The sequence below is a fragment of the Phoca vitulina genome, unplaced genomic scaffold (assembly GCF_004348235.1).
Source record: "Phoca vitulina isolate PV1807 unplaced genomic scaffold, GSC_HSeal_1.0 scaffold7, whole genome shotgun sequence".
NCBI classification, from domain to species: Eukaryota; Metazoa; Chordata; class Mammalia; order Carnivora; family Phocidae; genus Phoca; species Phoca vitulina.
In genome coordinates this window covers 43,906,449-43,925,855 of record NW_022589710.1, presented here as the reverse complement: position 1 = coordinate 43,925,855, position 19,407 = coordinate 43,906,449, and the positions used below count along the sequence as shown (strand labels likewise).

Genomic DNA, 19,407 nt, shown 5'->3' with positions numbered 1-19,407 from the left:
AGTCCCAGTGGCTATCCTAAGGAGCTCAGAAACCGGAAGCCTACATGTCAGTCTGATTCACTAAGCGACATTTCTACCACGGACCTTCAACCTCTAGCGCTGGCCTCTTCCCACCCACAGCGTAGCAGGCCCAGTACCCCGGTATAGCAGCTCTCCTGGTGCGTGCTGCGGCCCTGACGCCATGAGCGTCCAGGCAGACAGCACAGGAGAGGTCCTGAAAAGTCTGCTTCAGGCCTCATGAGAAGCGGCAGCTCGGCCCAGGGCACTGCCTGCCGGTCAGTCAGTGAGCCTGGACCAAGGACACATGGAAGGGCAGGCTGGGCGGAGGGCAGGCCTCCCACTCCCCCTTGCCCTCTGGCCTCTTTGACTATAGAGCTCATGTCTATCTTACCAATTCTGAGATGTGCTGATTTTCCCATTTTAACACCTCTCAAATTGGACTGCATCTGAATTGATGGTGTCTTAGCACTGTGTCATTTAACAGTTCTAGTGGCATTTTTTTCTTAGTGGTATGAGACTAATTGTTTTACAACATGGTCCTTAGGTTCACTGATCTATAACTCTGGGCAAGAGCTGAAGAATATAAACTACTGAATAACGCAAGTAAAATTCTGCCCAGTTACAGCTACAATCGTTTAAGGAAAAGAATATTAAATATGAGAACTAGGGTCTAATCCCAGCTTAGCCCCTCATTTGCTGTGTGACTTGTGAAAACATCACATGAGGTGTCTGGATGTCTGTCTCATCTGTAAGATGGTGATACTAACCCCTGCCCTTCCCTTTCTGGATTATATGGTCAAAGGCACTTTTCAATCATAGGTTCGTTTTTTTGCCACCTTGATTAGAATGGACACATTTAACAGTCTATCTGCCGTAAGGATTATAATGAAATTCCAGTCGATCCTATTTCTCAAAATCAGTAAGTCTAAATGATATTTGACATCGCCTATTAAGCTGTTACCAGATGCCCATCATCTGCACCATCTCCTTCACCCTCAGCACAGCTCCCGCAGCCGCTGGAGTCGCCCGCTGCACGTGGGAGGGGAGAGGCTCGGGGAGGTTGAGCCCCTTGCCACAGGTGACACTACCAGGAACTGGCAGAGTGAGCCAGGACTCAGGCTAGGGTCCCCCCCAGCCTGCAGAGCCTGCCCTCCCCCGCCCTGTGCAGCACAAAGCCAGCTCTGGGGCACAAGCAAGGCCCTGGGCTAGGCCTCTTACCTGGCGGGACCAGCTTCACCTCGGTGCTGCGGCTCACTGCCTGGCTTCCACGGTAGGCACTGCACGTGTAGGAGCCCTCGTCTCTGGCCTGCAGGTTGTGGATTAGCAGCGTGCCATCTGGGGACTGGTGGACGCGATGCCCGTCGGCCCGCACCGGCAGCCCGTTCCTGGAGGGGAGAGGACGCTGGGAGAGCCGGCCAGGCCCAGGAGACAAAGGGAGGAGGTAATCATTGTGGACAGATGACCCTCACCTCGAGAAAGAGATGGGGCACGGTGCCAAAAAACGTTCTCAGAGCAAAATAACTCAAAAGTGAGGTGAACTCACCCCAACTGAGCACACTGATCTAAGTTATTGTGAATTTGCCTTTTAATCCACAAAGGAACCCCGCTCTCGCTTTTCATCAGCAAAGGTCTCTCAAGCAGCCATGAGGTGCCAGGCCCTGTGCTAGGTGAGGGACATAAGCGCTCCCTGCCTTGAGGGCACAGGGCTGGGATACAGGTGCTTAGGGGCGCCTTCCCTGAGGATGACCTAGCTGAGCCCTGACCTGAGGATGAGGAGGAACAGTTGGCCGGTGAAAGGGAGAATGAGGGGCTCGCGAGCTCGAAGGGAGGCCATGGTCAGAGCAGGGAGGGAAGTGGACACAGCCTAGACAGAGTTTGGCCTGGACCCTGGGGGAAATGGAGAGGTGTGAGCTAAGTGGGACTGACCAAGTATCCGCCCATGGAAAGGCTCACCGACTGGGGCGAGGACAAGCCTGAAATCAGAGAGCAGGAAAGTGGCTACGGCAGAAGTGCACACATGCGAGGTCGGGCGAAGACATGAAGGAGGACGGAGATTCCGGGCTTGGGTTACTGGGTAAGAGTGGTGCCCCTCCACCATGGGAAGATCCAGAGTGGGGAAGAGGGCTGAATGGTGAATGCTCTTTTCCACCATTTTGCATTTTGGGTGCCTGCAAGATACCGGGCAGCATTGGATTTGAGGTCTAGACCCAGATAGTGTATCAGCACTGGATGATCCTGGAAACCACATGCCAACAAGGTTACCCAAGGTGAAGTTAGACAGACCAAGGACCAAGCACAGCCCCTGAGGTGCACCAGCCTCTGAGGGATTGGTGTGAGAAGATGACCCAGCCAGGAAAACAAGCAGCGGCCAGAGGAAGAAGGCCAGACAACAGTAGTTTCCTGGAGCCAAGGGGAGGGAGCATGTCGGGAGGTGCAAGCGGTCAGCGGAAGGACACTGCAGGTCGTGTGGGGACTGAGATTTGTCCAGAGGATTTAGGAACAGGGCAGTATCCCTGGAGTGGGGGTGGATGTGAGCCGCTGTGAGGGGGAGACTCCAGATGAGGCCAGGGTCTGCAGGGACATGCAGGGTCAGAGGAGGGTATCTTTTGTTGTGCTTTGAAGAGGGGAGTCCTGAGTGTATTTGCTGCTAGGAAGATCAAGGAGAAGCAAAAATGGAAGATACAGGCCTGCTAGAATCATCAGAGGCCGGACCTGATCAGGGCAGGTCTGCACGGAGCACAGCTGCCCAGAAGCCTACAGAAGCTCCCAGCCACCGTCCCTACTCCTGCACGCAGGCCCCTTCCCATTCTGACATCATCTCTTCTACTCACCTTTGAGGCTCAGTCAAGAACAGCCTTCCCCTCCTCAGCCTTCAAGGCCCAGCCAAAGTCACATGTGTGTCCAGTCCTTCCTGGATTCCCCCAGAGAGGAGGCAGCCTCCGTCCTCCAGACACACACAGCACTGAGGGCAAACCTCTGGACCCCAGGGGACACGGGGCCATCTCCTGCCTGGGAGTATCTGGGGGGCCCAGATTACACCAAGATCCCCAGAGCCTAAGCTCTTCCTGACACATGGCAAGGAGGAAGGGGGCAAAAAAGTGTTTGCTGAAAGAATGAATAAAAGAGCAACTGATCTGGGGTAAAAGACCACTGAAGTCCCCAAAGTTGAGTATAGCCTAGTGGTTCTCAACCCCTGAGGGAGATTGTGTCACCCAGTGGACATTAAGAGACGTCTCTAGACATTGTCAATTGTCATGACTTGGGAGGGAGATCCTACTGGCATCTAGTGGGTAGATGGCCTGGATGCTGCTAAACATCCTCCAATACACAGGACAGCCCCGGCAATCAAGAATTATCCAGTCCGGGGCGCCTGGATGGCTCAGTCGGTTAAGCATCTGCCTTTAGCTCAGGTTGTGATCCCAGGGTGCTGGGATCAAGTCCCACATCGGGCTCCCTGCTCCGTGGGGAGCCTGCTTCTCCCTCTCCCTCTGTCCCCGACCCCCACACTTGTATGCTCACGCTCTCTCTCAAAATCTTAAAAAAGACAATTATCCAGTTTGAAATACCGATAGTGCCAAGGTTGAGAAACCCTGGTGTAGCCCGGCCAAGAGAGAGCAGTCCTTTGGGGCCGCATTATGTCGGGAAGAGGGTGCTGCAGCCCCCTCCCCTGGAGGCAGGAGTTGAAGAATGAATGGTGCGAACAGCAATATCCTTGCAGAAAGGTGGACCAACTCTCTGGGCTGCACAGCCTCAGGTGTGAGGGTCTGAGGGCCAGGCCTGTGTGGAACAGAGCCTTACCTGGACCATCTGATGTTTACGCTTTCTCCTGTCACCACACACAGCAGCCTGGCCGTGTCCCCCTCTGGCACCATCATAGTAGAGGGCAGCTCTGTGATGGTCAGCTCCCCTAGGCCCGAGGAGGAAGCACTGTCGGCCACTCGCCAATCCTGCCCCACCCGTGCCGCCTGACCTCAGAGGTCACCTTCCGCTCAGGACTGCCACCTTACCCAGAACTCTGAGCTGGACCCATCTCTGGTCTCGGTCCTGCCCGTTGAAAGCAACACAGGCATAGAAGCCACCATCTTGCGCAACCACATGGCTGATGACCAGAGAGCCATCGGGCTGCAGCTGGTGTCTAGGAACAAAGCACAGTCAGGTGGCTCCATCCCCAGGGGGCTGGCAGGGTCTTCCTTTCCCCGGGGGGGTGCTGAGTGGCCCCTACTGTTCCGTGGGGTCTGAGCAAAGGGCCATCTGACCCTAGGCCCTGAGGTCCTCCAGCTGCTGGTACGCTTATTTACTGGGAGGGGCGTCCTTTAAGCCTGGCAATAAAAAACTCATTTCAGGCTTCCAGATACAAAATAATTCCGGTGTGGGTTTCTAGTTCTTGCTATACTCATTCAGCAGGCTCAGATCTCGGTTCTGCCGCTTAGGAGCTGTGTGGTGTTAAGCTCCTGTGCGTAAAACGGGGATAAGATAGCACCTACCTCAATGTGGCCCTTGTGCAGAGTGTACAATGGGGAACAAGCCTCATACTCATAATGAGTACAGTAAATGTTAGCTGTTAGGATTACAGCCAGAAATGGGTCTGCCTCTTGTTTTGTCCCTCAGCCATCACCCCTCCTTAGCTGGCCCATTACTTCTCTGCACTAACCACACTGGAAAGACCCAGAGACCCAAATGTTGGTTTGCCCCAGGAACCCTACTGCCCAGCTGCAGCATCTCTCGAGAGCCCGTGGAATCCTGCTCAGGACTGACCAGGGGTGGCGCCTGGCAGCTCCCTCCCCCGAGGCCTGCACAGGGTCAGGGGCTGGAGGTGGGACACGAGTGCTAAGAGAGGAGCTGAACACAAACCTGGGGGAAGAGAGGGGCTGCCCATCTCTCTGCCACTCAATGGCTGGGGGTGGGAAGCCCTCAGCACGGCAGGTCAACTGGATCCGCTGGCCTGGTCGGGCGTCCACCACCCCAGGCTGGTTCCTGTCCAGAAGCAGCCTGCAGAACGAGCACCCCCACAGCCATGAGGGGGGCCCTCTGCACAAGCCCACGGCCCCCTTCGCTCCTGCCAGATTCAGCTTCCTAACAGAGCTGCTTTGTCCTGGGCAGGACACCACCACCAATCACCTGGGGCTTTCTCACCTTCCCCACCGCCCACCCCCTCTGCCCCAGAATCTTGACTGTCACCGTCCTTGCCCTGCACCTCTGCTGCTCGCTCCTTGACTTGTGCCCTCCAGCCCTCTGCAACGCCTCTATAAACTTCCTTCTAGGCCTTCGCAGGCCCTCTAGCTCCTGGTGTGTTTCCCTTCCCTCAGCCCCTGTGTCCTGGGCCTTGGACCATCCTTAACTGTTTGGGGAGGGGTGAAGGGCTCCCCTTCCTCCTAAGAGGCTGTGCTCAGGGAGCCACATTTCTCTTGTCCTCACCAGGCAGAGTGCTCCCCTTCTTTCACCACTGAGACCCCCATCACCCCCGGCCCTCCAGTGGGGTAGGCTGAGAGCAGGACGGCACTGCTGCGCTGTTACCTGGTCGTGGGCCGAGGCTGCAAGGAGGAGACGGCCCCTAGGCCGCCTCTGTCCCCCACTAGGCTGGAGTCCCGAGGACTGTGGCCCTGGGCTGGGTCCCTGGTCTGAGGGAAGTGCCTTGGCTCAGCCTCAGGTAGCACGGCTACATCAGCCCCTGTCATGAGGCCAGGAGAAGGGGTGAGCTGTGGGGAGAGTGTGGTGGAAGGGGGGGGGCCATGAAGCTGGCCAGGGACATGTGGAAAAATGAGCGCCACAAGGGGCAGGACCTCCACCTCGGCCCTTGCGGAGCGCCGTCCCTGCCAGCAGGAAGGGCCCCTCCAGTGTGGGAGCACCTGGCTCAGGCCTCCCGCCTAGGGCCCATGGGAATCCCCGGGGCAGAGACCTGTGACACGAAGCTGGATCTTCTGAGAGTCCCGGCCTGGCCGGCCGCTGCCACAGCTGTAGATGCCAGCATCCTCTGCCCGCAGGGGACTGATGACCAGGGAACCATCAGGCTGCGGCTTGTGCCTGAGTGAAGAGGTGGGGGCCTGAGCTCTGGGCTCCTGAGGACAATAAGCCTAGCCCGCCTCCGGCCCCAGCGCTCCTACCAGAGGGGACTGTAGCCCTGCGTGCATGCTCCCATCCCGGGGACATCAGGGGGCTGCCACACACATACCTGTCGGAGGAGATGGGCTGCCCGTCTTTCTGCCACCTGGCGTGGGGCTCCAGGGGCATGTCATCTTGGCAGAGGAGCTGCACCAACTGCCCCCGGGGGGCCTGTACCAGGGACGGCTCCGGGCCTGCCAAGCTGACCCTGGGGCGGGGGGGCGGCCGTGAGGACCCGCACTGCTGGCTTGAGTGCCAGGACTGGAAACTCCCCTTTATCAGTGTCCCACCAGAGAGAGTTGGGCACCCATCCTGTCTCCAGCACTTTCGGGGTCAGCTCCAGAAGCCCATGGCCTCGGGAATCCCCCCTCTCCATCCTCCCCACACGCCCTTGGACCTTGCTACCTCAGCCTGGTCCTGTGACAGCGGCAGGGTAGGCGCAAAGCCCAGGGCATGGAGGGGCCGGGACAGATTGCTCACGCCAGGTCCATGTGGGGAACTAAACCACATGCTCGACCTCTTCGGAATTTAAAGTTTTATTTTGTTTTTACTCTCCCCAAAGCTCTCATGACTCAGTCCCAAGACTGTGGAACCCACAGTAAATCTAAGAATATCACCATTTTATAGGTCAAGAAACTGAGGCTTGGAGAAGCTGGAGGACTTGCCGAAGGTCACGAGGCCTGCAAGCTTTCCCGACTAGACAGGCCCGGGTGTACAGGCAAGGTCTGGCCAAGATGGCAGCACCATCTACTGGCAAGTCTCCTGTCTCCAACGCCAGCTTCCCCATGTGTACAACGACAGGACCGGGGCCCTCCAGGCAGGGCTGTTCGGAGGACTTGAGGTTAGGGATGGGGAGGGAGGGCCTGCGGACCTCAGGGTTTTAGCTCCGACAGGTGCAGCCCCTGACCCGGGGAAGGTAAGGCCTCACCTGTAGGGGGAGCTGTGGGAGGGCGGCACTGGTCGCCCCGCATCTCCGCCCAGGCCAGGGGTTGGGGGCCCGAGCTCCCCGCCCCAGGGCCGTTCTCCAAACGCCCCAGGCTCTTGGTCTCGCCACCCGAGGCCACCGGAAGGCAAGAGCTTCGTCGGGACTGTGGCCCCCGTCCTGGGCCAGCTGGCCTCCTGCTGGCCTCCGGGACGGCTGCCGCCACCATCTGCGTGGGTGCTCGGGCCAGAGGCCCCCGGCTCGGGCCGGCGGGGCCCAGCGTGCGGCCCCCGGCAGCTGCTTATGCACTCCTCCTCAGAGGCAAAGTTATTGCCGTTGCCGTGGCACCCGCCGTACCAGAAGCGGTTACACTGGCCCACAGAGGGGACGAAGTACCAGCGGGCGGCCCAGTCCGCGCAGGAGCCGTGGGCACTAGGCAGCAGGCACCGCACAGGGTAGGCTGAGGGGACAGGGAGGGTGTGTGTCATCAAGCCGAGGATGCTGCCCAGCAGAGCCCTGCCAGCAAGGGCCCACCGTCCCCTCCGCCTCGGACTTAGGAGCCAGGCCCTTCCCAGCTCACAGAGCACGTCTACACCCCTGCCCAGACCCCTGACCTGGCCCTGGGGGCAGAGTCTGCTCACTGCCCAGACCTACCTGGGCTCCACCCACAGAACTAGAGCCCTCCAGAAGGTCAGGGCCATGAGCAACCTGGACTGGCCCCCTCATGCCCCTCCCCTCCCCATGCCTGACCCAGGTCCCGAGAGTGCACGCACAGAGCAGGCCAAGGGCCTGGCTCATAAGAACCCAGCCCTCGGCTCCCAGGGACATCTGTGAAGGTGCCCAGTGAGGGGCCCGCCTTTGTTCCCAGGACCCCTCACCAGCCTCGAGCCCACCTGCAGCTGTCCCCAGCCTGCCTGTTCCAACCGCCCACCTCCCCAGCACGGCCCGCTCTACCTCTCCGCGTGAACGTGGCTGGCCCCTGCTTAAAGCCCCCCCAGGGGCCCAGCCTCCTGCAGACCCTGACCATCAGCCCATCTGGCTTTTGAGGTCCCCCTGACAGTCCCTGGCAGTGCCGCCCACACATGCTCCTGCCTCGGCGACCTCCCTCCAGGACTATCCCAGGCACCGTGGGGACACCCCTGTCCATCCTGGCACTGACCACCATTCCATCTCTGCCTCTAGAGGGCGCTGAGCCCCAGGGGGGTGGGGGCCAGGACAAGCCCTCCTTCTCTGTGGGAGCCCTGCCCCAGCTCTCCTCGCCTCCCACAAGCAGGCAGGTGGTCTCAAGGGCAAACTGCTGGGAACGAGAACAACATGGCCCCGTCCTCGGACCTGGCGCCTAGTAAGTGAGCAGTAAACATCTGAAGAAATGAATGAATCACTGAGCTAGTAGGAAGCTCCAGGTGGGGGCCCGGTGGAGGTGTGGGGGGCAAAGGGGGGCCGGAGCCCACTCACCAGGAAGCGTGCCGGGACACCCACTCACCGTAGCTGGGCTGGCCCCCGCAGCCTTCCCCCAGAGGGCCGGCCGCAGAGGCCACCCCGTCATAGCAGCAGCCGAACTGGGAGCCCCGGCACTCAGGGGGCTCGTTCTGCTGAGCCTGGGGCCGGTGGGCCGTGGGGGCCTGGGGAGGGAGGACAGGAAGAGGGAGGGGCAGGGTTAGGAGCCCATGATGCAGAACCCCAGCCCCAGGGGAGCTCAGAGGCCCGGGGAAGGTCAGACGAAGCCCCCTGCACACGCCACCCCGTCTCCAGCCCAGGCCCGTCTCAGAAGCCCTGTGGGCCAGCAGCCGGCAGGGACCTCCTTTCTCCCAAGCCCAAGTTACAGACAGCCTGGGTCACAGTGGCGCTGAGCAGGCTTGGGGGCTGGATTCCCGCCCCCCCACACCGCCCCCCTGTGTGACCGACACTTACCGAGAAAGCCACTGCTCTTGACCCCGGCCTTCGCCCCACGTTGTCACTGCTGTAAGACCCTGCGCAGCCAGCGTGCCAGGGCCCCTCAGCCACAGACACCCCGTCGGGGCAGCACCCGTACCTAGACAAGCGCCACACGGCTGTCTGCTCACCAACCAGCCCTGATGGCCGACCCTCCCAGCGTCCTGGGACCCAGGCTCTGAGGCTGCCCGCGCTGGGGGCCGAGCAGCTGAGGACCCGAGCGGGAGACAGCGTGGCCCCGCACCCGGGCCCGACCATTCCACGTGCCGAGGCTCTGCCGCGTCCCCCAACCGCCCAGCGGCTGCCACAGAGGCAGCAGAAAACCAGCAGGCAGAGCCGCTGCCCTGATACCTGACGGATCCCACCCCGAAACCAAGGTGGAGACTCACTGAGCCTGCCCACATAGCGGGTCCCCAGGGAGGCTTTACAAAATCACAGCTCCATCAGCCAGGAGTGGGGAAGGAAGGTGAAGGAGGAACGCATCAGAGCACCTTCCACGCCCCAGGCACCATGGGACTGTTCCGTCCTCACAGCAACCCCAGCCGGAGGCTGTCACGGTTCCCACATCTCAGCAGAGGAAGCCAAGATCAGAGAAGTTAAGGAACTTGCCCCCATCACCCAGCACGCGGCTGGTAAGTGACTGAGCTGGGAATCCCACCCGGCTCCCAGGCCGCTGGCCCCAAAGTCTGCGCTCTGAGCATCCCAGCCCCAGAGAGACTGGCAGACTGCTTTGGAGCTGAACGCTAGGATGATATCCCATGTGCCTTCCCAGAGCCTCAGGCTACACCTCCACAGGCAGACTTCTGTAGCAAGAGCGGAGATTTTTACCCCCACTCTGCACATTAGGGAGATCAGCGACAGGAAGTAGAGTCCCCAAGACGGCACAAGCAGGGAAGCCGGAAGACACCTCCAGAGTCCCAGTCCTGAGCTCTGCAAACCCCCCCTCCACCCTCCCTGCGCAGAGTCATGGCCCTGCCCATCAGATACCACCCCCACCAACACACACACTTTTTCCTCTCTGACCTGGTAAAGAGGAAGAGGCCCCTACCTGCTCTGCTGACATGAGGTCCCAGGGCAGCCCTGCTGCTGCGGCCCCAGAGACGTGGTGTGGCCATCAGGGCAGCACCCATAGGGGCTCTGTCTGCAGTCTTGGGGTGCCAAGCCAGACCGCAAGGGCTGCCGGTGTGGGGACTGCGGCAGAGAGGGGGCTAGGCCTGGCAGGTGAAGGCCCTGGGCTCTTCTGGGATTACCCTGGACTGAGGGTTGCTCCTGGGGGAGCCACCACTGGTCTCTGGAATCTAGAAAGAAGAAGGAAAAGATACCTGCGGTCTCCACCTGGCTGCTCACCTCCATCTGTCCACACCAGACCTACCTTCTCCATCCCCCCTAAACCACCTGCCCCACCTTCAACCTCCATCTCCTGGGCTCTGGGTTGGGGGCTTCCACTGAGCTTCTCACCTGAGGTGGGGGCCACCTGAGGGCCCAAAGACATCCGGGGATCCCTGGAGCTGACGTGCACGTCCTGCATGCTGGGGACTTCTGCAGGGAGCAGAGAGTCAGGCCTGAGCAGTGGCCACCCTAACCACCATGTGCTCCCACCCCACTGCTCAGGCAAGGCCTGGGGCACCCAGGACAGCAGAAGTGAAAATGAGCAGACCTGTGATTTCATAAAACACCCTTCCCATGTTTCAAGAGTCTTTAGTCACTTAGAAAAAGCTAATGTTACATGTTCAGCAAAAAGAAAAGCCAGATATAAAATTAGTATCTATGTTTGATCCCAACTAGATTGAATTGATGAAAACACAAACAATCCAATTAAAAAATGGGCAAAGTGGGGCGCCTGGTTGGCTCAGTCGGTAGAGCACGTGACTCTTGATCTTGGGGTCATGAGTTCGAGCCCCATGGTGGGTGCAGAGATTATCTTAAAATCTTAAAAAAGAGGGGTGCCTGGGTGGCTCAGTCGTTAAGCGTCTGCATTCGGCTCAGGTCATGGTCCCAGGGTCCTGGGATCGAGCCCCGCTTCGGGCTCCCTACTCCCTGCTCCGCGGGAAGCCTGCTTCTCCCTCTGCCACTCCCCCTGCTTGTGTTCCCTCTCTCGCTGTGTCTCTCTCTGTCAAATAAATAAATAAAATCTTTAAAAAAATAAAATATTAAAAAAGAAATAAAAAAAAATAAAATTGGGCAAAGAACTTGAACAGACATTTCTCCAAAGAAAATATACAAAGGACCAACAAGCACATGAAAAGATGCTCACCATCATCACTCATTAGGGAAATGCAAATCAAAGCCACAAGGAGCTACTCCTTCACACCCACTAGGAGGGCTCTAATCAAAAAGGCTGAAATAGTAAGTGCTGGTGAGGATGTGGACAAACTGGAGGCCTCATGCGTTGCAGATGGAAATGTAAATTGGTACAGCCACCGTGGAAACAGTTTGGCAAGTCCTCCAAAAGTTAAACACAGAGTCCTCAAAGAGCCCAGCAATTCCACTCCTAGGTATGTACCCAAGAGAAATGAAAACATAGGTTGACACAGAAACTCATACATGAGCGTTTATAGCAGTTGTATTCATTAGAGCCAAAAGCTGGAAACAACCCAAATACATATGAGCTGAGGAAAGAATAAGCAGGTCGTGGTATACCCATAGAATTGCTATCAGCCATAAAAAGGACGAAATGCCAATGTATCCAGACTCCAGCCCGGATGAACCTCAACAGCACTCCGCCGGGTGAAAGAGGCGGGCACGAAAGCTATGCTACCCCTTTTACATGGTATTTCCAGGATAGGCAAATCCGACAAGACAGAGGGCAGATCCGGTTACCAAGGAAGGAGGTTAGGGATAGTGGGGAGTGATCAGTTAATGCGTACAGGGAGCTTTTATGGGTGATAAAATATGGTGTTTGTACAACATCGTGAGTATACAAAATAACACCAAAGCATTAGCTTTACCATGGTTAAATGTATGTTTTGTGAACTGCACCTCAAGAAAAAAATTCCATATTAAAAACAACTGGATCATTTTAAACACACATACACACACACACACAATTTGAATGATAGATGAAGGAACAAAAGGAGTAGATCATGAAAAAGCACATATAACTAAACAGCCATTATAGAACTTAGGTGTGGATACATGGCTGCTTCCTATGCAGTTCAACTACTTCAAACAACTCTGTATGTTTAAAATTTTCCACCATCCTTCCTCAAAAAATTAAAAGTAGAATTACCATGTAATTCCACTACTATTTACCCAAATACGAAAACACTAATTCAAAAAAATATATGCACCTCTGTCTATAGCATTTATAATAGTCAAAATATAGAAGCAGCCTAAGTGTCTATCCACAGATGAATGGATAAAGACAAAGTGATACACACACATACACACACACACACACACACACACACAATGGAATAGTACTCAGCCATAAAAAAGAATGAAATCTCATCACTTGCAACAACATGGATGGATCTAGAGGGTATCATGCTAAGCAAAATAAGTCAGAGAAAGATAAACACTGAATGATTTCACTCATATGTGGAATTTAAGAAACAAAACCAACAGAGAAAAAAGAGACAAACAAAAAACCAGGCTCCTTAGCTGTAGAGAACACACCGATGGTTACCGGAGGGGAGGTGGGGGGGGGGATGGGTAAAGGGGATTAAGAGGGCACTTATCATGATGAGAACTGAGTACAGAATTGCTGAATCACTATGTTGTATACCTGAAACTAATATAACACTGTGTATTAACTGTACTGGAATTAAACAAACAAATAAACAAATAAGCAGGCCTGTCTTTCCAGCATGGGGAATCAGATTAGGGGCTGCTCAGAAACAGGAAAAAAAAATTTTTTTACCATTTTATTGTCCAACTTGGTAAACTTACTAAAAATCATAAATTACCATTAGAGTGGGTGAATTTTATGGTATATGATATTTAACCACTTCCAAGTTACTAAAAAGATTTTTCATCATAAAATGGAGAAAAAAATGCAAAAGACTGAGTAAATATGGATGACAGGAATTTTTGTAATGATGCATAACAGGACATGCCCCAAAATGCTCATGGTTCCAAGCACCCGGAGTGGGGGGGAAGGGCAGCAGGTGGTGGGGGTCCCCTCCTTCTATTTGTTGGTGCATTTCAAATTTTCCACAGTAAGCATACTACTACATAATGGAGTAGTTATATAAAAGAAGTGAAGGGGCACCTGGGTGGCTCAGTTGGTTAAGCGTCTGCCGTCAGCTCAGGTCACGATCCCAGGATCCTGGGATCTGGGATTGGGCTCCCTGCTTCTCCCTCTCCCTCTGCTCCCCTCCACCCTGCTCTCACATGCTCTCTCAAATAAATAAAGTCTTACAGAAAAAAAAAAAGTGAAAATTCCATCCCCCTCTGGACTACATCTTGCCAGTCCCTAGAAAATATTTAAAAAATAATTTAGGGTTGGAAAAATCTAGTAGATATGCAGTAAAATCTTTGCTTTCATTTCACTGCCTATCCTGCCCAGGCCAAGCCCTGGGACGAGGCAGATGCACATTCTCTCCCCAGTTCCACCATCGCCTGCCAGCACCTCCCACCTCCAGTGCTGCAGTCCCAGGCCCCAGCCAGCCTGGGAATAGGCCCCTAGCTTCTTCTCTTCCACCTTCCCAGGCTTCGAGTGCAGCACCACTTCCCGCGCACCCTCTGGGCACCAGGCTCTGCTGGGCAAGTGCCTGGCCCTTCGTTTTCACAACTCTTGCTGGCCCTTGGATTTCTGCAGCCTGCTCCCCACCAGGCTCCCACTCCAACCAGCTCCACTTCAGTCTGGCCCTCGGGCAGGCGCCACGTCTGTCCTCCTCAAGACCTTTCATGGTATCACTGTTGAGCTCCAAAGCTTTCAGTGGCTCCCCTGGGCCTATTAGACAAATTTAATCTGCAGCCCAGCCTGAGGTCCCCAGGACAGACCTCCTGCCACCACCCCCACGTCCTTGGCTGAGGGCGGGTTCTGGGGCCCCTGCTGGCCTCACTCAGAGCTACTGAGTACTTGAAATGTGACCAGAGTGACTGAGAAACTACGTTTTACATTTATTCTAATCAGAATTAATTTTAAAGTGACGCTTGATTCATTTATTAGAAAATGCTTCAGTACGTTTGGAACAACTTGGGTGTGTGAATCTACTTTTCCAACTGCACATTCTATAAAATCTAAATATAGATCAAGTATGCTAGTGAAATTTTGCACTGAATTAAGATATGCTATGTGAACAATAAATACATTGGTTTTGGAAGATTTATTTTTTTAATCTTGTGAAAAAAGAATGTAAAATATCCTATTCATAATTCTTATACTGATTACATATTAAAAATATTTAATTGGGTTAATATAAAACATTATTTAAATAAAAAAATTTTAGGGGTACCTGGGTGGCTCAGTCAGTTAAGCGACAAACTCTTGATTTCGGCTTAGGTCATGATCCCAGGGTCCTGGGGTCAAGCCCTGCATAAGGCTCTCTGCTCAGCAGGGAGTCTGTCTGTCTCTCTCTCCCTCCGCCCCTCCCCTACTGGCGTTCTTTCTCTCTCTCTCTCACTCTCTCTCAAATAAATAAATCTTTAAAAAAAAATTTTTTTAAACAATCTCTACACCCAACGTGGGGCTCAAATTCACAACCCCAAGATCAAGAGTCGCACACTCTTCTGACTGAACCAGCCAGGAGCTCCTTAAATGTAATTTTTTTTTTCTTTTTATGTTGGCTCCACACCCAGCGTGGAGCCCAATGCCGGGCCTGAACTCAGGACCCTGAAATCAAGACCTGAGCTGAGATCAAGAGTCAGATGAGCCACCCAAGCGCCCTAGAAACCACCTAAATTCTAACTTCCCGCCCATCATGGATTTCTGTAGAGAAATCATGAAGCTGAAAAATGTTCACCCACCAAGTGGCTCTAACAGGGAAAAGCGCCCAGAGCATCCGGCATATGTAACAAAGCCCGCTAACGACTGGATCCCACTAAAGCATGGGATCAGGGCAATTTCCATTTCTATGCTGCTTTCCTAATTTCTCCAAATTTTCCACAATGAACAGAGATTATTTTATAAAAATAGCAATTAAGGTTATTTCTTTTACAATTCAGCCTGGCCTGAAATGCTTTCTTTCCTTGCTACCTATGTGAATGCCTCTCTGGGGGCAGGCTCAGGGCCACCTCTTCCAGGAAGGCATCCATGGCTCCAGGAGGAACCTCCTGCTCATGCCCCACAAGGGCCAGGCCAGGCTGAGGCACCCCAGGAGCCTGACCCCGGGGCCCCCACATGGCCTCACCACCACCACCACTACCGACCCTTTGCTTACCAAGCTCTGTGTGTTCAGACACAGTGCCAACTGACTCACCGTAAGAAAAGCACTCTTATTAACCCCATTGTACAGATGGGCAAATCGAGAATCAGGGAGGAGAGGTGCTTGCCCGGGGCCACACTGCTGGTCAGCTATGGAGTAGACTGAACTGTCAAGTTCAGGCCACTGGTTCTCAGCCACCGTGCCCCATGCCTCCCTTGGAACTCTACCATCCTGGCTCACGGGGCCCCCAGCACTAGCACATCCGGGCCAGACACACCTCCTTGCGGTAGCAGAAGGCCACCATCCACCCCCCTCAGCTGAGCCCCAACCCACGTTCTTCCTCAATATCACATCCTCACACCAAGCAAGTACTGGCCCCGGGCCCTTCGTGCTGCAGCTCCTCAGGCCTGGGACGTCTTCTTTGCCAGTGGGGTTGGGTGTGAGGAGAAGGGGAAGACAAAGGCAGGAGCAGTGCGTACTCACTCAGTCACTCAATAAACATTTACTGAATACCCAGCTCGTGCTAAGTTCTTGGGGCGGCGGGGGTGGGGAGGGAGGTATAAATAGCAAGGAGGAAGTCAGGGACCTGGCCCTCCAGGAGCTCCGAGCTAGTAGGCCTGACAAGCCGCACACGATCGCTGCGGCCCGAGGAAACCAACCCGAGATGGATGGCCGGTACGTGGGCTCCGGGGGTGCGAGAAGGATGCTGCCTCTGCTGGGCAAACGAGCCGGCCCGTGAGGCGGCACAGACGGGCACTCTGCTGAGGGAGCATTGTGGGGGGGGGGGCCCTGGCGCAGGGGAGACAGGCGGGGCCCGCACGGCCTCTCCCCCTTGCACCCACACCCCGCCCTTACCTGGAGGAAGATGGCAGGGCTGTGAGTTACAGGGCTCCACCTCCCCGGGCTTGGACAGTGGCAGGCTCCCGCAGCGGCTGGCCGGCCCGAGGGCACAGAGGACCTGGCGCCTCCGAGTCCCCCCGCTGCAGCTCTTGGAACACTGGGGCCCACGGGGTGGGCGTGGGAAGAGAGAACAGGCTCACAAAAGGAGAGAGCCCCCGAGGCTGGGGGTCCCCACAAGGAAGAGAGGTAGGGGGAAGGTGCCTGGGGAGGCAGGTCAGACCCAGGGATGGGCACGTGTCCAGCCACCTGCCAGAGACCCAAGGGACCAGGACTGGGCAGCAGGGATGAGGGGGAAGTGGGCAAGCACTCACTAGGCCCCAGGCGCCCACGTGCCAGGCCTGGTCATGGATGGGGGGACAGTCTTCACGCACACAGGGTTCAGTGACGGGGGGGCGGTCCTCCGAGGAGCACGCCGTAGCATGGAGCAGAGAGCCCTCCTCACTCCGGCAAGTGACGCTCCGCCTCCGGACGCCAGCGCCGCAGCTGACAGAGCACTGTAAGGAGCGGGCTGTCGGCGGGAGCTTGTCCTCGCCCGGAGGAGCCCTGCCGGGTCAGACAGCCGGAGGCCCCCCCGCCTGGCAGGGAGGGTGGACGGCACCCTGTGGCCCATGCCCAGCTCCCAAGCTCAGAGAGGCTGAGCCACTCCTCTGAGGTCACGTAGCCTACACCACCCCTGCTGACGCCAAGCTCAGGGACACTTTGCACGTTCCCTTGTTCGAGACTTGAACATATGTAGGTGCTGGATGCGGTGACCAGCAGCCCCAGTCAGGGCCAGCTCCTCCCTCACCCCCAAAGCAAGGCGCCCGGCTGCTCCTTCGTGCCAAGACAAAGCCTTTCCCACCCTGCCTGGGATCCTGCAGAAGGAGGAGGAGTCCAAACACCTGCTCCTAGTCCCAGCCTCCACAGCGGCTTCCAAGACGACCTAGCAGGTCCCTTTACCTCCCAGGATCTGCTTTCCCAGTGGAGGCCAAGCTTCCCAGCCCAGCTCTGCTGCGGCCCCAGCCGCCAGTCCCAGCGCCTGATTCCGTCCCCAGCCTGCCCCAGCCCCACGGGGCAGAGGCCTCACCTCTCCCCACGGCTCTGCCCTCCAGGCTGCACAACGCTGCAGGGGACAAGCCCGCGTGGCAGGGGGCTTCCCAGGCAGGCCTGCACACTCCGCCTCCTCGGCGGCCTCCTGGACGCCAGCCCCATCGGACGAGACGCAGTAGACAGAGCGGGACTGGGAGCCACCACCACAGGAGGCCGAGCAGGGCGACCAGGGCCCCGTCTTCCAGCTGGCAGGGAGCAGGGATCCGGTGAGGCTGGCCCAGCAGCAGGGCCGGGTCCAGGGAGCACCAACTGTCACACACAGGAGCGGACTGGGGACCCCCCAACCTGGCCCGTCCTAACATCTGGGCCTGTACGGGTGGGGGGCGGAACGCTCTGCATAAAAGGCCAAGCCCCCCCCCCCAGCCCCCGCTCTGCTTGCCATCTCTCACCACCGAGCACTGGTCCCTACAACACAGAGCCTGGCTGCCCCCCGCCCCAGCTTTCCTGTCCTCACCTGTATCCCGTTCTCCTCACCAGGTCCCCTGTCAGCCCCAGCCAGACTCCATTGCCTCTGTTGGGGGCATCTCCCAGAGGGGCCATGCTCACCCACGTGTGGAGTGGCCCTGAGGCACCGGAGGAAAGGGCAGCCCCAGCTGCACCATGCAAAGCCAAGCCCACCACCATCCTGCAAGGCCAGATGCCACCAAGGCCATGAGGGCGGAAGGATGGCACCAGCCAGGCAGGGAGCCTGCGGCCTGCAGATTACCTGTTCCTGCACGCATGCTGGGCCCCAGCAAGGTGCCACGCTCTGGGCCGGTGCAGGTAAGAGGTCCTTTGTGCGGGAACAAAGGCATTACTGATGCCCACAGGCCCCCTGGCCCAGTCCCTGGCCCACTTCCTGGCATCTGTCGAGCCAAGTCCCCTGCCGGCTCGGACAGGGCCTCCAGTACCTTCCCCCTCGCTCCCACTACCAGCCTGGACACTCTGGACACTGAGTGGGCACACACGGGTGGACAGAATAGCCCCGGATCTCCCGCGCATGCCCCCCGCCCCGCTGCTTCCCCCCGTTACAGCTGCCTCCTCCCCACTCCACCACAGGTGTAGGGAGCCGGGGACACCTACCTGTTTGCTCAACTCCTAGAGTAGCCCAGAGACCCCACGGCCTTCCCACCCAAGGGCTTGGGCCCCACCATGGGGGGAGGGGCTGGCAAGGGCCTTACCGCTTGGTCTGCGGGCAGGGGTGAGTGCTGCAGGGGCGGCGGTCAGCCGGCCGCAGCTGATGCTGGCACATGTGGTCAGGGTATACCTCGTCGTCAGTGGTGCAGAACACCGGGCGGGACTGGTGACCTGCAGAGGCCCGGCCATCGAGGGCAGGTGGTCAGTCAGCAGTCACCAAATGCATTCTCTGGGCTGAGCACCATTCTGCACGCATCCCAAGTGTCATCTTGATTAAGCCTCAAATGACCCCCTGGGATAAGTGCCATCATCACCCCCAATTCACAGAGGAGGAAACTGAGGCTTGAGGGGTGTTATCTGAGGTGCTGGAGCCCTGCTCTGACACCTGGTCACCCGCTGGGCTGGGCCCCTGCTGCCCACGGAGGGCCGTCTCCTCCGGGATTCCGCCACCTCGGCGAAGCCTCTGGTTCTCTTAGCTTCGGGGTTGGGTAAGGGGGACCCTTCATGGAGTCCCCGAGCCCTGCGGTTCCCCCCCGTGACCCCCACGACATGCAAATGGCCCACCTCCACCGCACTCGGCGCTGCAGTCACTCCACGAGCCGTGGGCCCAGCGGAAGCCGGGCGGGGGGCTGCCCAGGGCCAGGTGGTACTCGTAGCGCACGCCCGGGTTGGACTCCTGGCTGAGGAGCTGTGCGGGAGGGTCCTCGCTGAGACCTGCCCCCGTGGGGGGACCCTCCCCCCTCGGCCTCCAGGGGGACCGGGCGCCCACCCCCCGCCCCCGCCCCCCAGCCCCTCACCTCGATGACCAGGGGCTCGGAGGTGGGGCCGCGAGCGAGGAGCCGCTCGGGGGCCAGGTCCCCCTCGGCCCCGCGCTCGTAGTGCAGGACGGTGCTGGCCGCGGGCAGGGCCCAGGCACCCCCGATGGTCCAGTGCCCGTTGAGGTAGTATTCGCCGCGCACGCTCTTCACCGCTGCGCAGGGGTGAGGCGCTGGGTGAGCTGCCGCGGAGGGACCTGCTGCCCAGCCACCGCCCAGACTC

The 19,407-nt window shown here is 57.5% G+C and overlaps 1 protein-coding gene across 1 annotated transcript in view; it reads right to left on the bottom strand.

The window, feature by feature from the left end:
• PAPLN (papilin, proteoglycan like sulfated glycoprotein) overlaps positions 1-19,407 on the bottom strand; it is a 33,117-nt gene that overhangs the window by 4,223 nt on the left and 9,487 nt on the right. The window contains exons 9-26 of the mRNA XM_032405512.1: positions 19,167-19,339; positions 18,934-19,057; positions 18,414-18,540; positions 17,231-17,438; positions 16,476-16,658; positions 16,120-16,261; positions 10,412-10,492; positions 10,002-10,251; positions 8,933-9,053; positions 8,505-8,643; positions 7,028-7,481; positions 6,170-6,307; positions 5,897-6,021; positions 5,515-5,668; positions 4,852-4,989; positions 4,008-4,135; positions 3,799-3,907; positions 1,219-1,385 (exon numbers count right to left, since the gene is read on the bottom strand). Coding sequence (XP_032261403.1) covers positions 1,219-1,385; positions 3,799-3,907; positions 4,008-4,135; positions 4,852-4,989; positions 5,515-5,668; positions 5,897-6,021; positions 6,170-6,307; positions 7,028-7,481; positions 8,505-8,643; positions 8,933-9,053; positions 10,002-10,251; positions 10,412-10,492; positions 16,120-16,261; positions 16,476-16,658; positions 17,231-17,438; positions 18,414-18,540; positions 18,934-19,057; positions 19,167-19,339 — 2,961 coding nt within the window. The remainder of the gene's footprint in view (positions 1-1,218; positions 1,386-3,798; positions 3,908-4,007; positions 4,136-4,851; positions 4,990-5,514; positions 5,669-5,896; positions 6,022-6,169; positions 6,308-7,027; positions 7,482-8,504; positions 8,644-8,932; positions 9,054-10,001; positions 10,252-10,411; positions 10,493-16,119; positions 16,262-16,475; positions 16,659-17,230; positions 17,439-18,413; positions 18,541-18,933; positions 19,058-19,166; positions 19,340-19,407) is intronic.